General features: G+C 39.1%; 1 protein-coding gene across 3 annotated transcripts in view; it reads left to right on the forward strand.

Moving 5' to 3' along the window:
* Nucleotides 1-20,088, forward strand: part of arid4a (AT-rich interactive domain 4A) — a 147,282-nt gene that overhangs the window by 124,410 nt on the left and 2,784 nt on the right. For all 3 annotated transcript variants that reach the window (XM_072568818.1, XM_072568819.1, XM_072568821.1), the window contains 6 exons: nucleotides 4,349-4,544; nucleotides 4,943-5,005; nucleotides 9,827-10,954; nucleotides 13,245-13,349; nucleotides 13,439-13,639; nucleotides 19,905-20,051. In XM_072568818.1, coding sequence (XP_072424919.1) covers nucleotides 4,349-4,544; nucleotides 4,943-5,005; nucleotides 9,827-10,954; nucleotides 13,245-13,349; nucleotides 13,439-13,639; nucleotides 19,905-20,051 — 1,840 coding nt within the window. The remainder of the gene's footprint in view (nucleotides 1-4,348; nucleotides 4,545-4,942; nucleotides 5,006-9,826; nucleotides 10,955-13,244; nucleotides 13,350-13,438; nucleotides 13,640-19,904; nucleotides 20,052-20,088) is intronic.

Here is a 20,088-nt window from a genome sequence, read left to right on the forward strand (position 1 = left end):
GATCTAGAGGCAGGGAAAGACAGGCTGCAGAGGGTGGGGTATGAAGAGGGAAACTTTAAAAAGAAACCAAGAATAGTTTCACAAAGAAAGACTAGGAGCTAGGAAACCTTGAAATCACTGAGGTGATTAATTATTTACAAGTGAATATTGTATCTCTAGTTTAAGGCTGCTTGCATTTAAGAGCTATCTGGGATAAAATGAAGTGGTTTTTTGCTATGAACAGTATTTCAGCTGTTCAGTTAAAATATGAAATCTAGATTTTGAGATGCATTGGAAAGGTTCACTACTGCCTGGTTAAAATATTCCAGCTTCATGCATGTGTGATAGAAGCACATTGACTGTGACCTCCCTAGTCAGCAGAACATGTGGTTAAGATTGAATTTTTGTGTGCAGAAATAGTAGCAATTATTTTTGTTGCTAACCTATTCCTGTTAACTTGTGCCACATTAAATATTGTGTTGTGAAGGAGATTAGTAGTTTCGTTGTACGTTGTGACTTTAGAAGGGCATGTTCCTGTGTTGTACTGTTCCATGTTAAGTTAAATATGATTGGTAATTACTGAGGATAATAATGAATTTTTCTAACCCTACTTCTTTCAGAGTCCTGATACCCTATATGTCAACATAGATACAGAAGGGAATGTTACTATGTGACTGCATCACTTAATAAAGGTCACCCCTGAAATCAGGCCCTCGAGAGGAACCATTTAAAAAAAAATGGTGACCTGATTCTGATCTCTTGGCATCTGTTGAAGAATACAAGAAATAGGAGCAGGAGTAGGACATTCATCACCTCAAGTTCACCCTGCCATTCTATAAAGTTATAGGTGATCTGCCCCAGATCTCCCCATATCTATGCACTTCATTTCTATGACTTGGTGAACGTGCTTCCACCTCATATGCAGGCAAAGCTAATAAGTCACAATGTGAGAAAGCTCTTACTCCCGTCACATTAGCTTCTTTTGCACGTCACTTTAAATTGATGCTCTTTTATTCTGTTTTATGAGCAGGAACAGCTTCTCCCTATCTACCCTTTCCAGTCTGCTCATGAGTTTGAAAACCTCCGTTAAATCATACTCTCGGCCTTCTTTCCAAAGAGAACCGTGTGACTTTCTTCAATTTATTGTCTTAAACTGAAGTATCGTATTCAAGGCACCAACTTATAAATTGCTCCTGTAATCTTTCCTGTATTTGCATCTTTCCTTCCTATAATGTGTGCCATACTTGTAGACACTACCAGAAGGATTAAGAATATGACAGAAATATGCACCAAAGAGACCATTTGATTTATTTGTGGTTGCTTTTTTTAAACAATTAATCCTCAGTTTATACCACATTTTTTTCACTCCACTGCGACTGTCCTAGTCACACAAAGGGTTGTGTTCAAGCTTAATTAAAACTGTCAGCCTAGCTTACATTATTAATCGAACACTGAAGAATTACTAATTGCTAGATGTTAGCTTTTAGGTAAGATGTTAAAGTGAAGTTGTGAGGCATTATTGCTAAGTTTGCAGTTGACCCAAAGAAAGTTGCAGGAATAAGTCGTGTTGAGGAAGTCGGGAGGCAGTGGAAAGACTCTGGCTATGAGAATAGACAAGGAAGTGGAATATAATGTGGGAAAGTATAAGGTTATGTACTTTGGTAGGAAGAATAAAGACTTAGACTATTTTATATATGGGGAAAGGCTTCAGCAAGCTCAAACACAAGGGGATTTAGGAGTCCTAGTAGAGGATTCTCTTAATATGCAGGTTCAGTTTGCAGTTAGGAAGGCAAATGCAGTGTTGATATTCATTTTGAGAGTGCTAGGATACAAGAGCAAGGATGTATTGTTGAGGCTGTGTAAAGCTCTGGTCAGACCATATTTGAAATATTGTCAGCAGTTTTGGATTCCATATTTAAGGAAGGTTGGGCTGGCCTTCGTGGGATCCAGAAGAGGATTACAAGAATGAAAGAATCACAAGGAGAGTTTAAGGATTCTGGGTCTGTACTCAATAAAATTTAGTAGGATAAGTGGGGATCTCATTGGAATTTGCAGAATACTGAGAGGCCTGGATAGAGTAGACGTGGAGAAAATGTTTCCACTAGTAGGAAAGAGTAAGCACACCCTCACAGAGTGAAGGATTGGCCCTTGAGAGCTGAGATGAGGAGGAATTTCTTCAGCCAGCCGATAGTGGATCTGTGGAATATGTTGCCACAGAAAGTTGTAGACGCCAAGTCATTGAGTGTACTGAAGGCAGAGATGGATTGGTTCTTGAGTGGTAATGGGATCAAACTTTATGGGGAGAAGGTGGGAGAATCGGCTTGAGAAACGTGTTAACCATGTTCAAGTTTTGAAACAGACTCAATGGGCTGAATGGCCTAATTCTGCTCTTATATCCCATGGTCTTATGTATGTCTCCTGAAATTATTCTAAAAGCCCTATTAGAAGAACATTAACAATTTATCTTCAGTGAAGAATGCTCCCATTAATTATCCTAATCCCCTTATTAGCCAAGGGCAATCATACACTTCAGTAGGAAGAACATTAAAAGACACAAAATACTGGGTACAATTCAACAGGGCATGCAGGAGCAGCAGTATATGAACACAGAATTTTGAAGGTATCAGGACATGTGGAGTGAGTAGATAATAAAAGCATATATTGCCCTCTGCTTTATTGACCAGGCCATGGAATATAAAAGCAAGGAAGTATTATTGAACTTGTACAAAGACACTTATTAGACCTCAGCTGGAGTATTCTGTACAGTTGTGGACGCCACATGATAGGAAAGTTGTAAATGTATTCCAGAGAGTGCAGAAACGACTTACATTGTTACATTGTCCTGAAATGAGAAACTTCAGTGACAAGTATAGATTGAAGAAGTTGGGGCTGTTCTCTCTGGAGAGAAGAAAGCTAAGAGGAAATTTGTTAAATGTTTTTAAAGTTGAGAGTGGGCTGGAAAGAGTAGATGGGGAGAAGCTGTTCCCCCTTGTGAAAGGAGCACAAATAAGAGGGCATAGATTTAAAGTATTAAAACAAAAGAAGCAAGGGTGATGTGAGAAATGAACTTTCCCACAAGAGCTAGGAGCTAATGTATGGAATGTACAGAATGGAACTGTGGTGAGGCAGATTGAATCAGGCATTCAAAAGAGTGCCAGGTGATTGTTTGGATAGAAATGGTGTGTAAAATTATTAAGGGACAAGCAGGAGATTGGTAATAATAGGTTTTGAAAAGCTCATGCAGGCAAGATAGGCGAATGGCCTCTTTCTATTCCGTAATAATTCTGTGATGTAAAACTTCGTTCGTAACAATACTTTCTCATCTGTCACTTCTTTGAAAAAAAAATCACTTGAAGTAGTCCAATTTCCTTTTTAAAAAGTCTGAAGTAGATTATAGAAGTCACTGCAACAAAGAGTCATTGAGGTAGCTAGCATAGGCAAATTTATAAGCAAATCTAGATAAAGACGTGAAAAAGAAAGACAAGAAATGTGGGAGTTAGTTTTTAAACAATGTTATATACATGTTAAGTCGAATGCTGTCAATGCGATCACTTCTGATATGATGTTTTATTCTGTGTGTATTTTCAAACCAAGTGACTTGGTTTCATGTACTTCTTTTATTTGATCCTTTGAATACTGATAACTTTGAAACGAACTGTAATCTTAGAATGCACCAAATCCTTTTTTCCCAAGTATTTATTGGTCTGCATTTGTTCCTGGTCCTCCAGCACCCCAAATTTAAAACTTTTAGCCTCCTTTTGTAATACCTTCCAAAGGCTCACTACCTCCGGCTCGACAATTTTCTGAGATTTCTGATCTTTCACCCTTCTGTTGTTGTGAAGAAAGTGAGGACTGCAGATGCTGGAGATCAGAGTTGAAAAGTGTGGCACTGGAAAAGCACAGCAGGTCAGGCAGTATCCAAGAAACGGGAAAGTTGACGTATCGGGCATAAGCCCGAAACATCGACTGTCCTACTCCTCGAATACTACCTGACCTGTGCTTTTCAACTCTGATCTCCTGCATTTGCAGTCCTCGTTTTCTCCAAGTGAAGGGCTTATGCCTGAAGCGTCAACTCTCCTGCTTCTCGGATGCTGCCTGATCTGCTGTGCTTTTCCAGCACCACCCTTTTTGACTCCCTTCTGGTGTTGTGCATATGCTTCATACATATCCCTCCACTGTAAGCTCTGAACTTTCTTACCGTCTCTAACTGTCTCCTTTAGGGTGTCCCATAAAGCTTGTCCTTTTCACAAAGCTTTTAGTCACCTGTCCTCGCACTTGATGTCAGATTTTGCAATATTTTACCATGTAAATTGCCCATTATAACGACAAGTTATTTCTAGGCAGTAATTTCAGTATTTTCAAAATACAGAATAAACCAGATCATGAAAAGAAAGATGATGACAAACAAAGTAAATCAAAACGTGGGCGCCCGAGTCTGAAATCTCCACCAACTACCAATTCTCAGCGTAGTTTATCCAGAACTCCAGGTAGTGAGGGGAAAAGTGGAACAAGAAATATGCGGAATAATACATCTGATTCTTCACCTCTTCTCAATGGAGTGGAAGGTATGCACTTGTGAGCTGTATTTTACTGCTTTAGTTTCTCCTTAGCTTCTAATAATACATTTGATAATAAGTGCTATACTATATTGTATTCATAGAACCATTGCACTACGGTTCATAGGCTCTGATTTTAATCTTATGCTTGCAAAATCATTCATCTCCTCTAATTTGCAAATAGTTAAAACTCCAAATATAAACTTGCGTAGTACAAATGTTCGACTGTTTGGGAATCTGCTATTAAATGATACGGTGTAACGTTGAAGTTCAATTTTGAATTGATTTCTCATACTGATTTGTCTTTCAGTTGGTAAGCATACTTTTGGTCTTCTAGATTCATGTACATTTTAATCAAATGTATAATATTCACTAAATGCTTAACTTTTGATATTTGCTTCTTTCAGGTCTTCCTCGAAGGCGCACCAGGCGTAGTTCTGGGATGTATGATTCTGACAAAGTATCAAATGGTATAGATGATTAGCTATTAACTTGAGCTATTAGTTATTTTGTATACCAGTAAATTAGATGAACGTTTGTCCCAGTTATGATTTTTATTACATGCTGTTGGTGCTCTTTTCCCAAATTTGCTCCATATTTCTTCAGGATGAATTTGAAACATAAATGATAATAACTGATTTTTCATAATAACCAGGGTGTGCCATTCAGCCTCTTGCTTCTGATGTCTTTCAGTGAAATTATGGATGATCTGTACCGTAACTTCATTCAGCTTCCTTTGCTCTGTTCTCTTTTATGCCTTGAGTTTGTAAATATCGATCAATCTTTGATTTTAAATTATTAATTAAGCTAGTGTCTACTGCATTATATACAAGAATCTTACCACCCTTTGCATTAAGAGATGTTTCTTAATTACTGTTCTGGGTGGTCCAATTCTGATTTTAATATTGCATCACCTTGTCATAGACTCCTGAGATTTACTAATACATACATATTATGTTTCTGACCTGTGACCTCACCAGGTGATTGTGAGAGTCCTAGGTTGAAGGACTGAGAGCAATCACTGAGGCAGCATCTTCTATCAGCTATGTGTAATATCACAGACCCTTTTCCCATGAAAGGGAATTAAACCACCTAGTAAAATAGAGTAAAATGTTGTTTTGTATGTTACTTCTATTGCATTACTGTACAGGGGAATGTCCATTATAATGCAGACTTTGGGGTCCTAAGGTTGAACCACATTATAGCTGGTGACCTACCTGCTCTCACTTCAGATCAACTTTAAAGGAGTTAAAGTTACCATTTCCACATGGTAATTATAAACTAAATGGTTTGCGTTTTATAATTTTCATTGGTGCTTGTGATGAAATTATATTTTTATCACAGAGAAACAGTGTTAGAATTTGTTTTTTGTATTTAGAGCACATTGAGTGATATTTTTCTGATTTCATTTTAAATAAGCGAACAGGAATTTGGAACTCCGTGAATGTTTTTGATAAGAATGTGTAGTGCCATGGATTTAGGTGATAAGAGGTTTGAGTTTGAATTATGCTCTTTAAGATAAGTACTTATGTTGTCCAAGAAGGGTGTTCCTGAATCAATAATTGCAAGTGCAATCTGATTAACTCTCCCAAACCCAGCTGAAGTAGTTGTCAAGGTTTGTTGTTAATTGGGGAAGGACATATGAATAAAACTAGTTTACTGTCAGCACTTAACTCAATGCCCAAGTTAGAAGTTGAAAAATAGTATCTTCTTGTGAAAGTTTTAAGTAGAGGCTTGCCATCTGGCACGTATGTCAACTCTGTCATAGCTATTCATCCATGAGATGTGGGCACTTCTGACAAGGCTGGTATTTATTGCCATTCCTAGTAGTTCTTGAACTGAACTGATTCTCTCAACCACTTGAAAGAGTAGTTTAGTGTTGTCCAGATTGTTTTGGGTTTGGCATCACAGGCAAGGGCAACAGGTTTTTTTCATTAAAAGACATTAGTGAACCAGATAGGATCATTAATAAAACTAGTTTTCTTATTTACATAAAATTAATATTTGACGTATGATGGTTCTCTCTTTTGGAGCTATGAGACCCTGCACTATACGCAGGCCTATAGATGCAGTAAAAACATGTATATGAATAGAATTAGCCTTCTGGAGCCAGCACTGTCCTATATTGCTGGCGCGACATTGAAGTAGTGCAGAGGCAGCATGCACACAGCTGGGAGCCAAGAGGGAAAGAGTGAAATTAGCAACAGTGCTAAGAGCAGGATAGAGGCAGCAGAAACAGTGAACAAACAGGGTTGTGTATGGCCAGCAAGGGAGATCAAGGTGGAGCAGATGAGAAGAATGACATGAGATCAGCAACAAGGATAGAGGTGGGACAGATGCAGCGGGAATACAGTGAAGGAACAGAGGAATGCTCCAACGAACAGTGTGAATAAAGTGAGACTAGCAGTGAGGATAAAGGTGGGACAGATGCAGAGGGATGGCGCAAAGCCAGAAGTGTGGGTAAAGGTGGGACAAAGATAGTGGGTACACAGTGAGGGAACAAATGATTGGAGCAAGACCAGAGGTGGGGACAAAGGCGGGACAGATGCAGCGGAACACATGGAGTCTAGCAGCCAGTCTTTGCAATAGCAGCACCGATTCACTGCTGCCACAGCAAGCCGCATGCTTCATAAATGGACAAACAAATCCTCCCTTGTATGTTGAGGGTTCTAATGCCAACTGTGCTGTTTTAATATCATAATTCAAGCTCTTGGGCCTCTCTTCTTTGGTGTCACGGACGGAATGGCTCCTACTCTCTCATCGCAGTTTTTATTTAGCCATTCACCTTTCTGCTTCCACGTGATGTCGTACCTTGAGTTGGTTCCTGATGGTGATGGTGGCGGCAGCACCAGCTGCTCCCTCACTACATCTGTCCCATCTTTTATCCCCACTGCTGGCTTCGCTCCATTCCTCTGCGTCTGTCCCATCTTTTGTCCCCAGTGCTGGCCTCGCTCCATCCCTCTGCTGCCTCACTGTGTTCCACTGCTGGCCTTGCTCCAATTATTGATGTGGAGCATCCACTCTGTTTCAATAACAACCCACAATCAAACAGTACTGCAATCTTCTGAAACAGGATGTTTTTGGAATAACAACATGTGTTTTAATAATCATCTGTGCAGTGAAACTTGTTGCTGGATAAAAACCTTGCTCCAACTGTGTGATATTAACTGTGCAACAGTAACTTTGCATTTAAAGATCCCATGCCTATGCCTCTTCTACCCTTCAAAATGAAATTTGGAACCCAGAAATCAGGACCCTCAAAAATAACCTCAGTTGTAAGACCTGACCGATACACTGCAACCATAGCCAGAAACTCCGTCACTGTGACATTGACATTGTTGGCCTGGGTGACAACGTGCAGGAGAAAGTCAGCTTAAAAACCTAGTGGCATTTACATGCTCAGGAAGGATAAATCTGAGCACCAATACTGACTCCATGGCATTGGTTTCACCATAAAAAAAAGTTTGTCACCGCGAGTCCATCCTATCAGATAAGCGAGTGTTTCATGACCCTTCAGCTCACTTATCCAGAAACTAAACCACAGTCATCAGTGTATATGCTCCAACCCTTGAAACAATGGACAAGGCCAAAAAGGAATTCTACTTCAGCCTTGATCAGTCATTGTCCCATGTCCCAAAGAGAGTCAAGCTAATTCTCCTTGGTAATTTCAGTGACAGATTTGGAGGTGTGGGGAGAGACTCTCTGGAAAGAATGAGGGCACGGAAGGCATTGGGAAGGTAAACAACAAGGAGTCTTCTTCCTGGTGAAAGGGTTTGAACTGGTCATAATGGACATGACATAACATGCCAGAGAGACAAATACAAGACCTCGTGGCAACCCTTGCCCTGGAAATTAGAACCCACTTGATCATGTTGTCGCCCAAATGAAGGGCCACAAGAAAGCCCACATCACCCATCCCTTGGCAGGAATTGATGATTGCAAGTCTTAATATTGCCTAACCCTGCCTATTTCCATCAGCTTGGCCCAAAAATACCATCAACAGCAGAAGCACTGGTGCATGAAGTTCAAGCTGGAACACTGGCATCTAAATGAAAATGTGGAAAGTTGTCCAGAAATGTCCTGTATGCAAAATACAGGACAAATCTAACATGATTCCTGAAGAAGGGCAATTCTCCTGCTCCTCGGATGCTGGCTGGCCTGCTGTGTTTTTCCAGCATGACATTTTTCAACACAAATCTAACACAGCCTATTACCGTGCTGTCATTCTGCTCTTGACAATTAGTAACATGAGGGTTGGGGTCATCAACCGTGTTTTCAAGTAGCAGAAACAAAACAATAACTTTCATTTAAATATTCCTTGTAATAAGAGAAAATGTTCCCAGTGCCATGTGGAAAAGGATGGTTAAGGAAAAGTGACCAAAAACCTTTTTGAAGAAATGTGTTTTGTTGAGCATTTTAACAGAAGCAGTGGAGTGTAGGGTGAATTTGGAGGGTGAATACAAAAGGCAAGACCCTACTCCAGAGAGCTGAGCTAATAATTTGGGTTGGTACTTCAGTAAAGGGAGTGCTATGGTCCTCTGGGACAATTGCGCCTTTCAGTTATTCACTTCACCTTTTTCTTTATTAAACTTAACTTGTCAATTATTTGCTCATGTTGTTATTTTAAAATATGCTTGTGTAATGTGTTATAGTCCTCCCCTTCCACCATATTGACTATCACCTCCAATTCGGTATAATCTGCAAATTGTATTTTGATTCTGAAGTCTCAATCATCTCAAGCAGTAGTCTGAGCATGATCCTTGTGGGACAGCACTGTGACGCCACCTTTTGTCCCCACTGTTTGCTGTTTGTACTGAAGCCAGTTAGTAATCCATTCCCTGACCTTGCATACTCTATTCTTGTTTATTAGTCTCCTTTATATTATCAACGGCTATTTGAAAATCCAGATAAATTACATCTACTGCATAACTATAGTTTATCCTCTTTGTCACTTTCTCAAAATTCAGATATATTGGTTGAGCAAGAGTTTGCTTTTGAACTTCATGCTGGCCGTTATAATATTTTTCATTTCTAAATTTTCTTCTAGTCTTTAATAGTGATTGCATGATATATACCAGCATATATAGAGAAGAAGGTTCTATAATGACAGAGACATGTTCCAACTCCCTATATAAATATAGGTATAATGTTAGCTATCTGCCACTCTATATCCCCCACTATTTTCTGTATGTTCTAGGATAAGGTAGTAGTTGAAATGCATATAATGTTGCATTTTTGTTTTCACTTCAATCTAAATATTTAACTTGAAAATAAATCATGTTTTATTATAGGGTCTACCAGTTCTTCAGATGAAAGTGAAGTAGAAACTGCAGCAGACAAATCTGTGAAGGAGGAAGTTGTTTCTACAAAGAAATTAGATGACGAAGAAAAACCTGAGGGGAGAAAACTTAAGGATTCTTGCCTGCACGAACTGAGGGTACTGCCATGTGAGGATGGTTTAAAAACTACACGAGTAAAGCAGGAAGTAGAAAGCCTAGAACAAACTGATAATGGGAAAATGATAACACAGACTGAAGATATATGGAAAGAAATCATTGACAAGTCACCAAAGGGGAAAGGAAGGAGGAATAGAACACGAGATGCATGTTCAGACAATGCCAAGTCTGTTCTTGCTAATCACATAGTTGCTGAAGGTGGAGAAGACGTGGAAAAACTAGAAAACTCAGAGATTAAGCAGCTTTCTGGCCCCCATGTGCCTGAAGAAGCCATTCCAGTCATAGATACTAGCTTATTAAATGAACTTACAAATGATGAGAAGAAGCTAGGAAAAAGAAAATCCCCAGATAAGTTAACACCTGATAAAAGGCTGCGGATAGAAAATGAAGACAAACTACGAACTGCAAAAGATGAAAGTATTGAGAAAATAGAATTCTTTGCAGATGAGTGTGAAGAATCTAAAACTATTGAAAGACTAGAACTTGAAAATGGTGAAGCTTCTTCTTTAGAGATTGCAACAGACCGGTGTGTGAAACAGGAATTGGAAGCTCCCTGTTTAGAAATTGAAGAGGATATTTCATTGAAAACTGATGAAGATATGATGCCTCCAATTGGACCAGAAGCTTTAGTTTGTCATGAAGTAGATTTAGATGACTTTGATGAAAAAGAAAAAAGTAGCAGTGAAGCTTTATGTACTGGAACGTTTGCATCCAATTCCCCTGAATCAGTTATAGCTGTTGTATCTGTCGTGCAACAGGTTTTGCCTGTTGCTTCCCCAGCACTGCCTCATCAGGATGAGGTTCGTAGTGTAAAAAGTGAAAGCGACATTACCATTGAAGTGGACAGCGTTGCTGGAGAATCACAGGAAGGATTGTGTGAGAGTGAGTCTGCCAATGGGTTCGATGCCAGTACTAGCTCAAGCAGCAGCATTGTAGTGCAAGAAGCTGAGACCAAGGAAAAAGGTAATTACTTACATGAGGAATGTTGTTAACTATGGGATGAATTCTGAACTGTTTGTTCACTTTTGATAGTCGGTTTCAAACTTTGTTGGGTCGATTTTTTTTTTATTTTACCTTTCATTGGTGTCTGTGATATACACTAGGATGCAAAATATGTTTTTTTGAGGGCTACTTTTGATTTTCCAGGACTGTTGTTTTCATTCTCATTAGGTGATGCTTTCATATAATAACAATACCTCCTGATGAGTAGAATTAGAAAAAAATCATAAATATGCTCAATAATAAACCCTCCATTAAACTTGAAGCCACAACAAACAGAAAATGTAAATTTCTTAGACATTATGGTAATTTAGCAGGAGAGGCCAAAATTTTACATTGTTGCACCTGTATGCTGTTTTGTGTTCCATGCACAAGAATACCCAAATCCCTCTGGCACTTTTTTGGAAACTTTCTTCTTTTAAATAATCGTCTGTTTTGATTCTTCCTACAAAACTACATAATTTCACACTTTTTACATTGAATTTCATCTTCAGGTTGTTGCCCACTCAATTAATCTGTGTCCCTCTGTCGATTCCTTCTATCCTCATCACAACACCCTCTCACTTATTTTGGTATTGTCAGCAAATTTGTAAATACTGCACTCTGTCCCCTTCTCCAAGTCATTAATATAGATTATGGATAATTAAGGCCCTGGGACGGATTCCTGTCGCACTTCACTAGGGTTACATCCCTTCAGCCTCTTTTTAGAAAACATTTAATGTCTTCTTTGTGTTAAGCAATCCTTGAATGAAGTTAATACATTATCTCTAGTACTGCGATCGCCTATCTTGTGCAATAACCTCTTACGTGGCACCTTATCATATACCTTCTGGAAATCTAAATACAATACATCTGCTTAATCTTCTGTACCGATTCTGCTTGTCATATTGTCAAAGAAATTTTGTGAGAAGTGTTTATCCTTTCACAAAACTACATTGATTCTGATTTTGTTAACCTTTCCTCAACATCATGCTATTTCTTTGATAATAATCAACTGTGAAATTTTCCCATCAACAGATGTTAGGCTAACTGGCCTGTAGTTTCCTGCTTTCTGTCTCCCTCTCTTCTTGCATAGAAAGTCATATTAATGGTTTTTCAAATCTGTTAGAAGCCTCCTGGAATCCAGCAAGTTCTGGATTATTTGATGAATGCCTCCACTATCTCACAAGGGGGTATAATTTTAAGGTGATTGCAGGAACGTTTAGGGGAGATGTCCGAGGCTGGGTCATTTCACAGAGCGTGGTGGGTGTGTGGAATGCACTGCCAGCAGTGGTAGTAGAATCAGATACATTAGGGACATTTTAAGTGACTCTTGGAAAGGCACATGGATGATGGTAAACTGCAGGGTATGTAGGTTGATCTTAAGAGTAGGATAAAAGATCAGCACAACATCGAGGACCAAAGGGCTGTACTGTTTGCTGTTTCAACTTACACTTAATAACAAAAGTCTATATTACAAATCTTACAGCAAGTAAGTTAAAAATAACTGTCATTTGTATTTTTATATATATAATTAGGACTGTGGGAAATATAAGACTAAATTAATTTGATAAAGGCAGCACATGGGATAAATGAATAACAAGATTCACTCTGTCCTTCGAGATAAACCTGCCTGAGACAGACCTGAAAGAGTATAGCTCGTAACTTTGGAACGCGAATGAATACTATGCACAGAAATATCCCAAGGCTGAGAGATTATAGTGTCTGTTAAACACAATGAGAATATGGGAACCTGGGATTGTCCGTGGGGATGCCCATCATTGATTAGGTGTCTTTCAAGATTGGATATACGAATTAAGAGGGAAGGAAATGGTGATCACACTGTATTTGATTATTGTAACACGAAATGTGTAAAAATACTGCTTTTTACTATAAAATAAAAGTGTACTATTGGTCTACCTACGGATCTGAGCCAAACGTTAAGGGAAAAATTGCTTTCTCGTGTTGAAGCCGGATTCGGGGAAGATCCTTTGGCCTCCGACCTGCATCAACCAGTTTCTGCTTGAATGAAAATCTTCCACTTAGTTGAATCCTTCCTGCCTCCTGCGTCTACATGCCCCATCGGGGGTAGGGGGGGGGGGGGTGGGGGGGTGGTTACACTCTGATGTAAGGTTTGTAATTATGAGCATAAACATGTTGATATTTATGTAAAAATCTGTTGGGTCTTCAATAATTACAATCTGTTACCAATGGCACAGTTGATCTTCATCGGCATCATTTATATTTGCATTAATTTTTTTTTACTTCCATGTAGGCCAGAAAAGAATAAGCGACAGCAGCAATGGGACACCAGCGAAGAAACAAAAACGTAGCCACAAGCGATCAAATGTGTCCAATAAGACTGAAAAAAATGGAACTGGTAGGCTCTGAAACCAGAACTTAAAAGCAACTTTTTATGTTTTCTAAATAATTCAGTATTTTTAATTCTGATTTTTGTTTTTGAAAAAGGCAATAGCAGTGACAGTGAGGATCTTGCAGTCACAGAAAACTCCAATAAATGCACTCCAGTGAAGAGCTCAAATAAGTCTCAAAAACTTGGCAGGTCTCCTTCAAGAACTTCTCCAAATGGTAAAGATGGGGATAAGGACAAAGAGAAAGATGCAACTGATGGTGCATCACCTCGGACGTATAAATGGAGTTTTCAACTCAGTAAGAAAACATTGTATTACTATTCAAATTGTTATTTCAGTTGATGCATGAAACAGCTTGATTTGCTAATCCTCTTTGTTGATATGAGGGTGAAGTGAAATGGGCAGGTGGCAAATTTTGAAGTAAATCATCTTGGTTTATTGTACAATTTTTATTTGGCCAGTTGACATCACCACCAGTTATAATGAATGGATTTGTGTTAATGTGAGCCACCTAATATTAGATACATCTTGATTTCTTGTGTATGAGTTTTTGGGCAAGACACAAACCTCTCCCTCAGTACTCATGTTCTTGAATTTTTTTTTTTCTGCTGCTCCAGTTTTCAAGATTGCGGAGTTCTGAGATAGAGAGAGATCTGAGTGCATGAATCACCAAATAGAATAGTGCAGGTACAGCAAGTAGTTAGGAAGGCGAATTAAATGTTCTCATTTATCGGGGAATCAAATGCAAACATAAGGGGGTTATGTTTCGGTTATACAAGACACTGGTGAGATTGAATCTCAAATAATGTGTGCAGTATTGATCACTTTAATGAAGGATGTAAATGTTTTGGAGCGCTTCAGAGAAGGCTCATTTGGTTAGTACTGGGAATGGGCAGGGCGTCTTATGAAGAGATGTTGGACAGGCTCTGCTTCTACCTGCTAGAGTTTAGAAATATGAGATTCTATGGGTTCTTGAGAAACTAGATGTGGAAAATCTATTTCCTCTTGTGAAAATCTAGATTGAGGAGTCACTGTTTCAAATTAAAGCATTGCCCACTTGAGATAGAGGTGAAGTAAAAGGTTTTTTTCTCAGAGGGCCTTGTGTCGTTGGAACTCTACTTCCACTGCCTTTTGAAGAAGATAGTATCTGAAGATTTTTAAGGTGAAAGTAGATAGAATCTTGGTAAGCAAGGGGGTGAAAGGTAATCAGGGGAGCTAGGAATGTAGGCTTGAAATTAGATTAGCCGGACGTTTTTGAATGGCAGAGCAGGTTTAAGGAGCTGATTGGCTTATTCTTGTTCCACACTCAAATGTTTGTATACCTGCTTAGCCAGGATAGATTCCGACTGCTCACACTATGTTTTCTGTAGTGTCAGATGCTGCATTCTTCTTGTTGGAATATTGAATGACTAAATTATATTCATTAATTAATCGGATGTCAGGAAAAGGATTTATGATATAACTTCTAACTACTAGACAGCTGACAGATTGAGAGATCTCTGCCATTACAATGACCACAACTTTTATGACAATCTCAAACAACTCTAGCAGAATACTTAAATGTGATATTGATCCTACATTACTTCTATGTATGTAATACAGCATGTCTGATCTGCAGGTGCTTGAATTAGCCAGCTTACTAAATTAGTTTGATTTCAGTGGAAATGGCAAATAGTTACTAATAATTGCCCAATATAGCTGACTGCTCATGATGAACATGGACGGTGTAAATGGTCTGGACTGCTCTTGATTTGCATCTGTGATTTACTGTGCATTTAATAAATCTGTATTGTGCAAACTTCCATTGTTTGCTGTTGCTATGTTTGGAGAATAGGCATTAGTTGAACAGAGGTAGGATAGCTGCTTTTTTTGCTGGAACTGGAATGAAATGGGCCAAATGGACTGTGAAAGAAAGCATAGGTAAGAGTAAAGTATTATGTAAAGTTTTGACCAGTAATATAGAAAGATAAAGAACAATCTTCAACAGAGTGTTTGAATTGAAAGAAAGCTAATTTCAATGAAAGGGGAAGGAATCTAGCAAAATAAAGTGAAACAGTAATGAAACAAAAGGTGCTCTTTAAGGGGATGCTTTAGGTATCAACGAGTTACATTTCAACAGTAGTGACAGGTAGAAGAACCAAATACAGGGTTCATTGAATGACAAAGGAGATAAAGTATACTATGAAACAGAAAATCATATATGATGCTCGTCAGGTGAACTATTTCAGGGAGAACAAGATGAAACAGGGAAGGTGAAGAAGACATTAAGAATGATGAAGAAAAATATATGAAAATAAAATGGCTGTCAACATACAAGGGAACCCCAAAATCCTAAATGAGCATGTAAATAATACACTGGAAGTAGGAAATAGCATAGGTCTGATTAGGACAAACTCAAAGACCCAAGACAAGGCAGAAAAGCTTAGTTAGTACTTTTGTATCAATGTTTATTAAGGAAAAGGAATCCAACAAACTCAGTGGAAACAGAATTGGTATATGTAATGGATATGGTGAAAATTGAGAGGCAGGAAGTACTGGAGCAACTAACTATGCTTAGAATGAAGAAATCACCTGGTTTTGGAAGACTTGCATCCCAGTCTGCTGAAAGAATTTCTCATTTTAACTTAATATTATTTAATCTCGTACTCATTGGAAGACTTCACCACCTGACAAGTTTATTCTGAACAAAAATAATCATTGATCTATTAGGATTTGCCAGAATAAATAATGTTTCGCTTCTCTTACGATGGCACTTCCTGGCCAGATGCAGCTGAATTTTTTTTTTCTTTTGAGAGGTGTGCAAAGCAACTTGAAGGTTGTTATACTGGCAAGATGCTCCATATTTGTAATTTTGTAAAAAAAGTGCAGCAGAGATGTTGCACTTCACATGATGCTGATGCTTGAAATTAATCCACCTGTTAGCCAATGCCTAAATAAACAAAAAAGTCTTGAATGTTATGTTCTGAACAATCTGGCCAGTTGTAACAATTTTGCTTTTTATAAACATGATTTGTTCATGAAAGTCAGGTGACCCATTCCTCCATTATTTGTTTGGACCATGGAAATTGAGCAATACTTGTGCTGTTCTTCCAGATCTTTCATTGATCAATTGGAACAATGTATCTGTACCTCCTGTTTAGTTGTTTGCAACATTCACTAGTCTACTCGATCTCCTGCAAAGATTAGTGTAGTTTGAGTAAATCTTTTACTACTTCAGACATCTGACCAACTGAATTTTTGTAGCACTGTTTTTAGATTTGTAGCACCTGTGAAAGTTTGTTTTTTGCTAATTAATCTATTTGAGATGATTCATCCATTTATACTTAATGTATTACAATCTGTCTCAAATTCAACCACATAGTCTTAACTTGCCTTTCCAATGGTGTCAGTTACTATTGTCAAATGAATCTGTCTTGAAAGTAAACTCAGGGATAAATGGAAAAGTATTCCTTTTTATAAACACAGAACTGAGTAATAAGCTTAATGATAGCTTGGTGTGATTTACAGTGAATGAAGAAAGGCATCAACCATAGGCCGTTAAGTTACTTTCCTGGAAATGGAATTAAAAGTTGATAAAGGACAATAAGTCTGAGACTGTTGAGAACAAAGGCGAGTCAAACAGGCAGGGCAGGCAGGGACAAAGAGAACACGGTAGGACTGATAAATTAAACTGCACTTATTTCAGGGAAGGCAGATGACCTCCGGGTTTGGTTAGGAATAAGGACTGGGATATCTTAGCAATTACAGAAACATGGCTCAGGGATGGGCAGGACTGGCAGCTTAATGTTCCAGGATACAAATGCTACAGGAAGGATAGAAAGGGAGGCAAGAGAGCAGGGGAGTGGTGTTTTTGATGAGGAAAAGCATTCAAGCTGTAGTGAGGGAGGATATTCCCAGAAATACATCCAGGGAAGTTATTTGGGTGGAACTGAAAAATAAGAAAGGAATGGCCACCTTACTGGGATTGTATTATACACCCCCTAATAGTCAAAGGGAAATTGAGAAACAATTTTGTAAGGAGATCTCAGTTATCTGTAAGAATAATAGGGTGGTTATGTTAGGGGATTTTAACTTTCCAAACATAGACTGGGACTGCCGTAGTCTTAAGGGGTTGGATGGAGAGGAATTTGTTAAGTGGGTACAAGAAAATTTTCTGATTTAGTATGTGGATATACCTACTAGAGAAGGTGCAAAACCTGACCTCCTATTGGGAAATAAGGCAAGGCAGGTGACTGAGGTGTCAGTGGGAGATCACTTTGGGGCCAGTGACTATAATTCTATTCGTTTTAAAATAGAAAAGGATAGACCAGGTCTAAAAGTTGAAGTTCTAAATTGGAGAAAGGCCAATTTTGACGGTATTAGGCAAGAACTTTCAATAACTGATTGGATGCAGATGTTCACAGGTAAAGGGACGGCTGGAAAATGGGAAGCCTTCAGAAATGAGATAACAAGAATCCAGTGAAGGGAAAGGCTGGTGGGTATAGGGAATGCTGGATGTCTAAAGAAATTGAGGTTTTGGTTAAAAAAAAGGAAACATACGTCAGGTATAGACAGGATAGATCGAGTGAATCCTTAGAGGAGTATAAAGGCAGTAGGAGCATACTTAAGAGGGAAATCAGGAGGGCAAAAAGGGGACATGAGATAGCTTTGGCAAATAGAGTGAAGGAGAATCCAACGGGATTTTATAAATACATTAAAGACAGAAGGGTAACTAGAGAGAGAATAGGGCCCCTCAAAGATCAGCAAGGCAGCCTTTGTGTGGAGCCGCAGGAGATGGGGGAGTTAGTAAATGAGTATTTTGCATCAGCATTTACTGCGGAAAAGGACATGCAAGATATAGAATGTAAGGAAATAGAGGGAATCTTGAAAAATGTCTATATTACAGAGGAGGAAGTGCTGGATGTCTTGAAACGCATAAAAGTGGATAAATCCCCTGGACCTGATCAGGTGTACCCTAGAACTCTGTGGAAAGCTAGGGAAGTGGTTGCTGTGCCTCTTGCTGAGATATTTGTAACATCGTTAGTCACTGGTGAGGTGCTGGAAGACTGGAAGTTGGCTAACATGGTGTCACTGTTTAAGAAAGGTGGTAAGGACAAGCCAGGGAACTACAGATCAGTGAGCCTGACCTCGGTGGTGGGCAAGTTGTTGGAGGGAATCTTGAGGGACAGGACGTACATGTGTATGGAAAGGCAAGGACTGATTAGGGATAGTCAACATGGCTTTGTGCGTGGGAAATCATGTCTCACAAACTTGATTGAGTTTTTTGAAGAAGTAACAAAGAGGATTGAGGAGGGCAGAACAATGGACGTGATCTATATGGACTTCAGTAAGGCGTTCAACAAGGTTCCCCATGGGAGACTGGTTAGCAAGGTTAGATCTCATGGAATACAGGGAGAACTAGCCATTTAGATACAGAACTGGCACAAAGGTGGTGGTGGAGGGTTGTTTTTCAGACTGGAGGCCTGTGACCAGTGGAGTGCCACAAGGATTGGTACTAGGTCCATTACTTTACTTCATTTACATAAATGATTTAGATGTGAGCATAAGAGGTACAGTTAGTAAGTTTGCAGTTGACATCAAAATTGGAGGTGTAGTGGACAGTGAAGAAGGTTATCTCTGATTACAACAGGATCTTGATCAGATGGATCAATGGACTGAGAAGTGGCAGATGAAGTTTAATTGAGGTAAATGTGAGCTGCTGCATTTTAGGAAAGCAAATCTTAGCAGGACTTATACACTTAATGGTAAGGTCCTCACGAATGCTGCTGAATTCGGAGACCTTGGAGTGCAGGTTCATAGCTCTTTGAAAGTGGAGTTGCAGGTAGATAGGATGGTGAACAAGGCATCTGGTATGCTTTCCTTTATGGTCAGAGTATTGAGTACAGGAGTTGGGAGGTCATGTTGCAGCTGTACAGGACATTGGTTAGGCCACTGTTGGAATATTGCGTGCAATTCTGGTCTCCTTCCTATTGGAAAGATGTTGCGAAGCTTGAAAGGGTTCAGAAAAGATTTACAAGGATGTTGCCAGGGTTGGAGGATTTGAGCTATAGGGAGAGGTTGAACAGGCTGGGGCTGTTTTCCCTGGAGTGTTGGAGGCTGAGGGGTGACCTTATAGAGGTTTACAAAATTGAGGGGTATGGATAGAATAAATAGACAAGGTCTTTTCCCTGGGACCGGGGAGTCCAGAACCAGTGGGCATAGATTTGGACTGAGAGGGGAAGATATAAAAGAATCTAAGGGGCAACTCTTTCTCTCAGAAGGTATGTATGGAATGAGCTGCCAGAGGGAGTGATGGAAGCTGGTACAATTGCAACATTTAAAAGGCATCTGGATGGGTATATGAGTAGGAAGGGTTTGGAGGGATATGGGCCGGATGCTGGCAGGTGGGACTAGATTGGGTTGGGATATCTGGTCGGCATGGACGAGTTGGACTGAAGGGTCTGTTTCCGTACTCTACATTTCTATGACTCTAAATAATATATAATTGAGATCCTTGTCTGTTCATTGCAATGTATTTGGGAACTATTTTCTTAAAATGCGGATTTAATTCCTCTTTTCAACAGCTGACCTTAACAACCTGACCAGTGCTGAACGAATATCTTTCCTACAAGACAAATTACAGGAGATCAGAAAATACTACATGTCTTTGAAATCTGAAGTAGCATCCATAGACAGGAGGAGAAAAAGGTTAAAAAAGAAAGAGAGAGAAGGTAACATTCTGTATAATTTATGATTTGTACAGTGGCA

This window comes from Chiloscyllium punctatum, chromosome 4, assembly GCF_047496795.1.
Source record: "Chiloscyllium punctatum isolate Juve2018m chromosome 4, sChiPun1.3, whole genome shotgun sequence".
Taxonomy (NCBI): domain Eukaryota; kingdom Metazoa; phylum Chordata; class Chondrichthyes; order Orectolobiformes; family Hemiscylliidae; genus Chiloscyllium; species Chiloscyllium punctatum.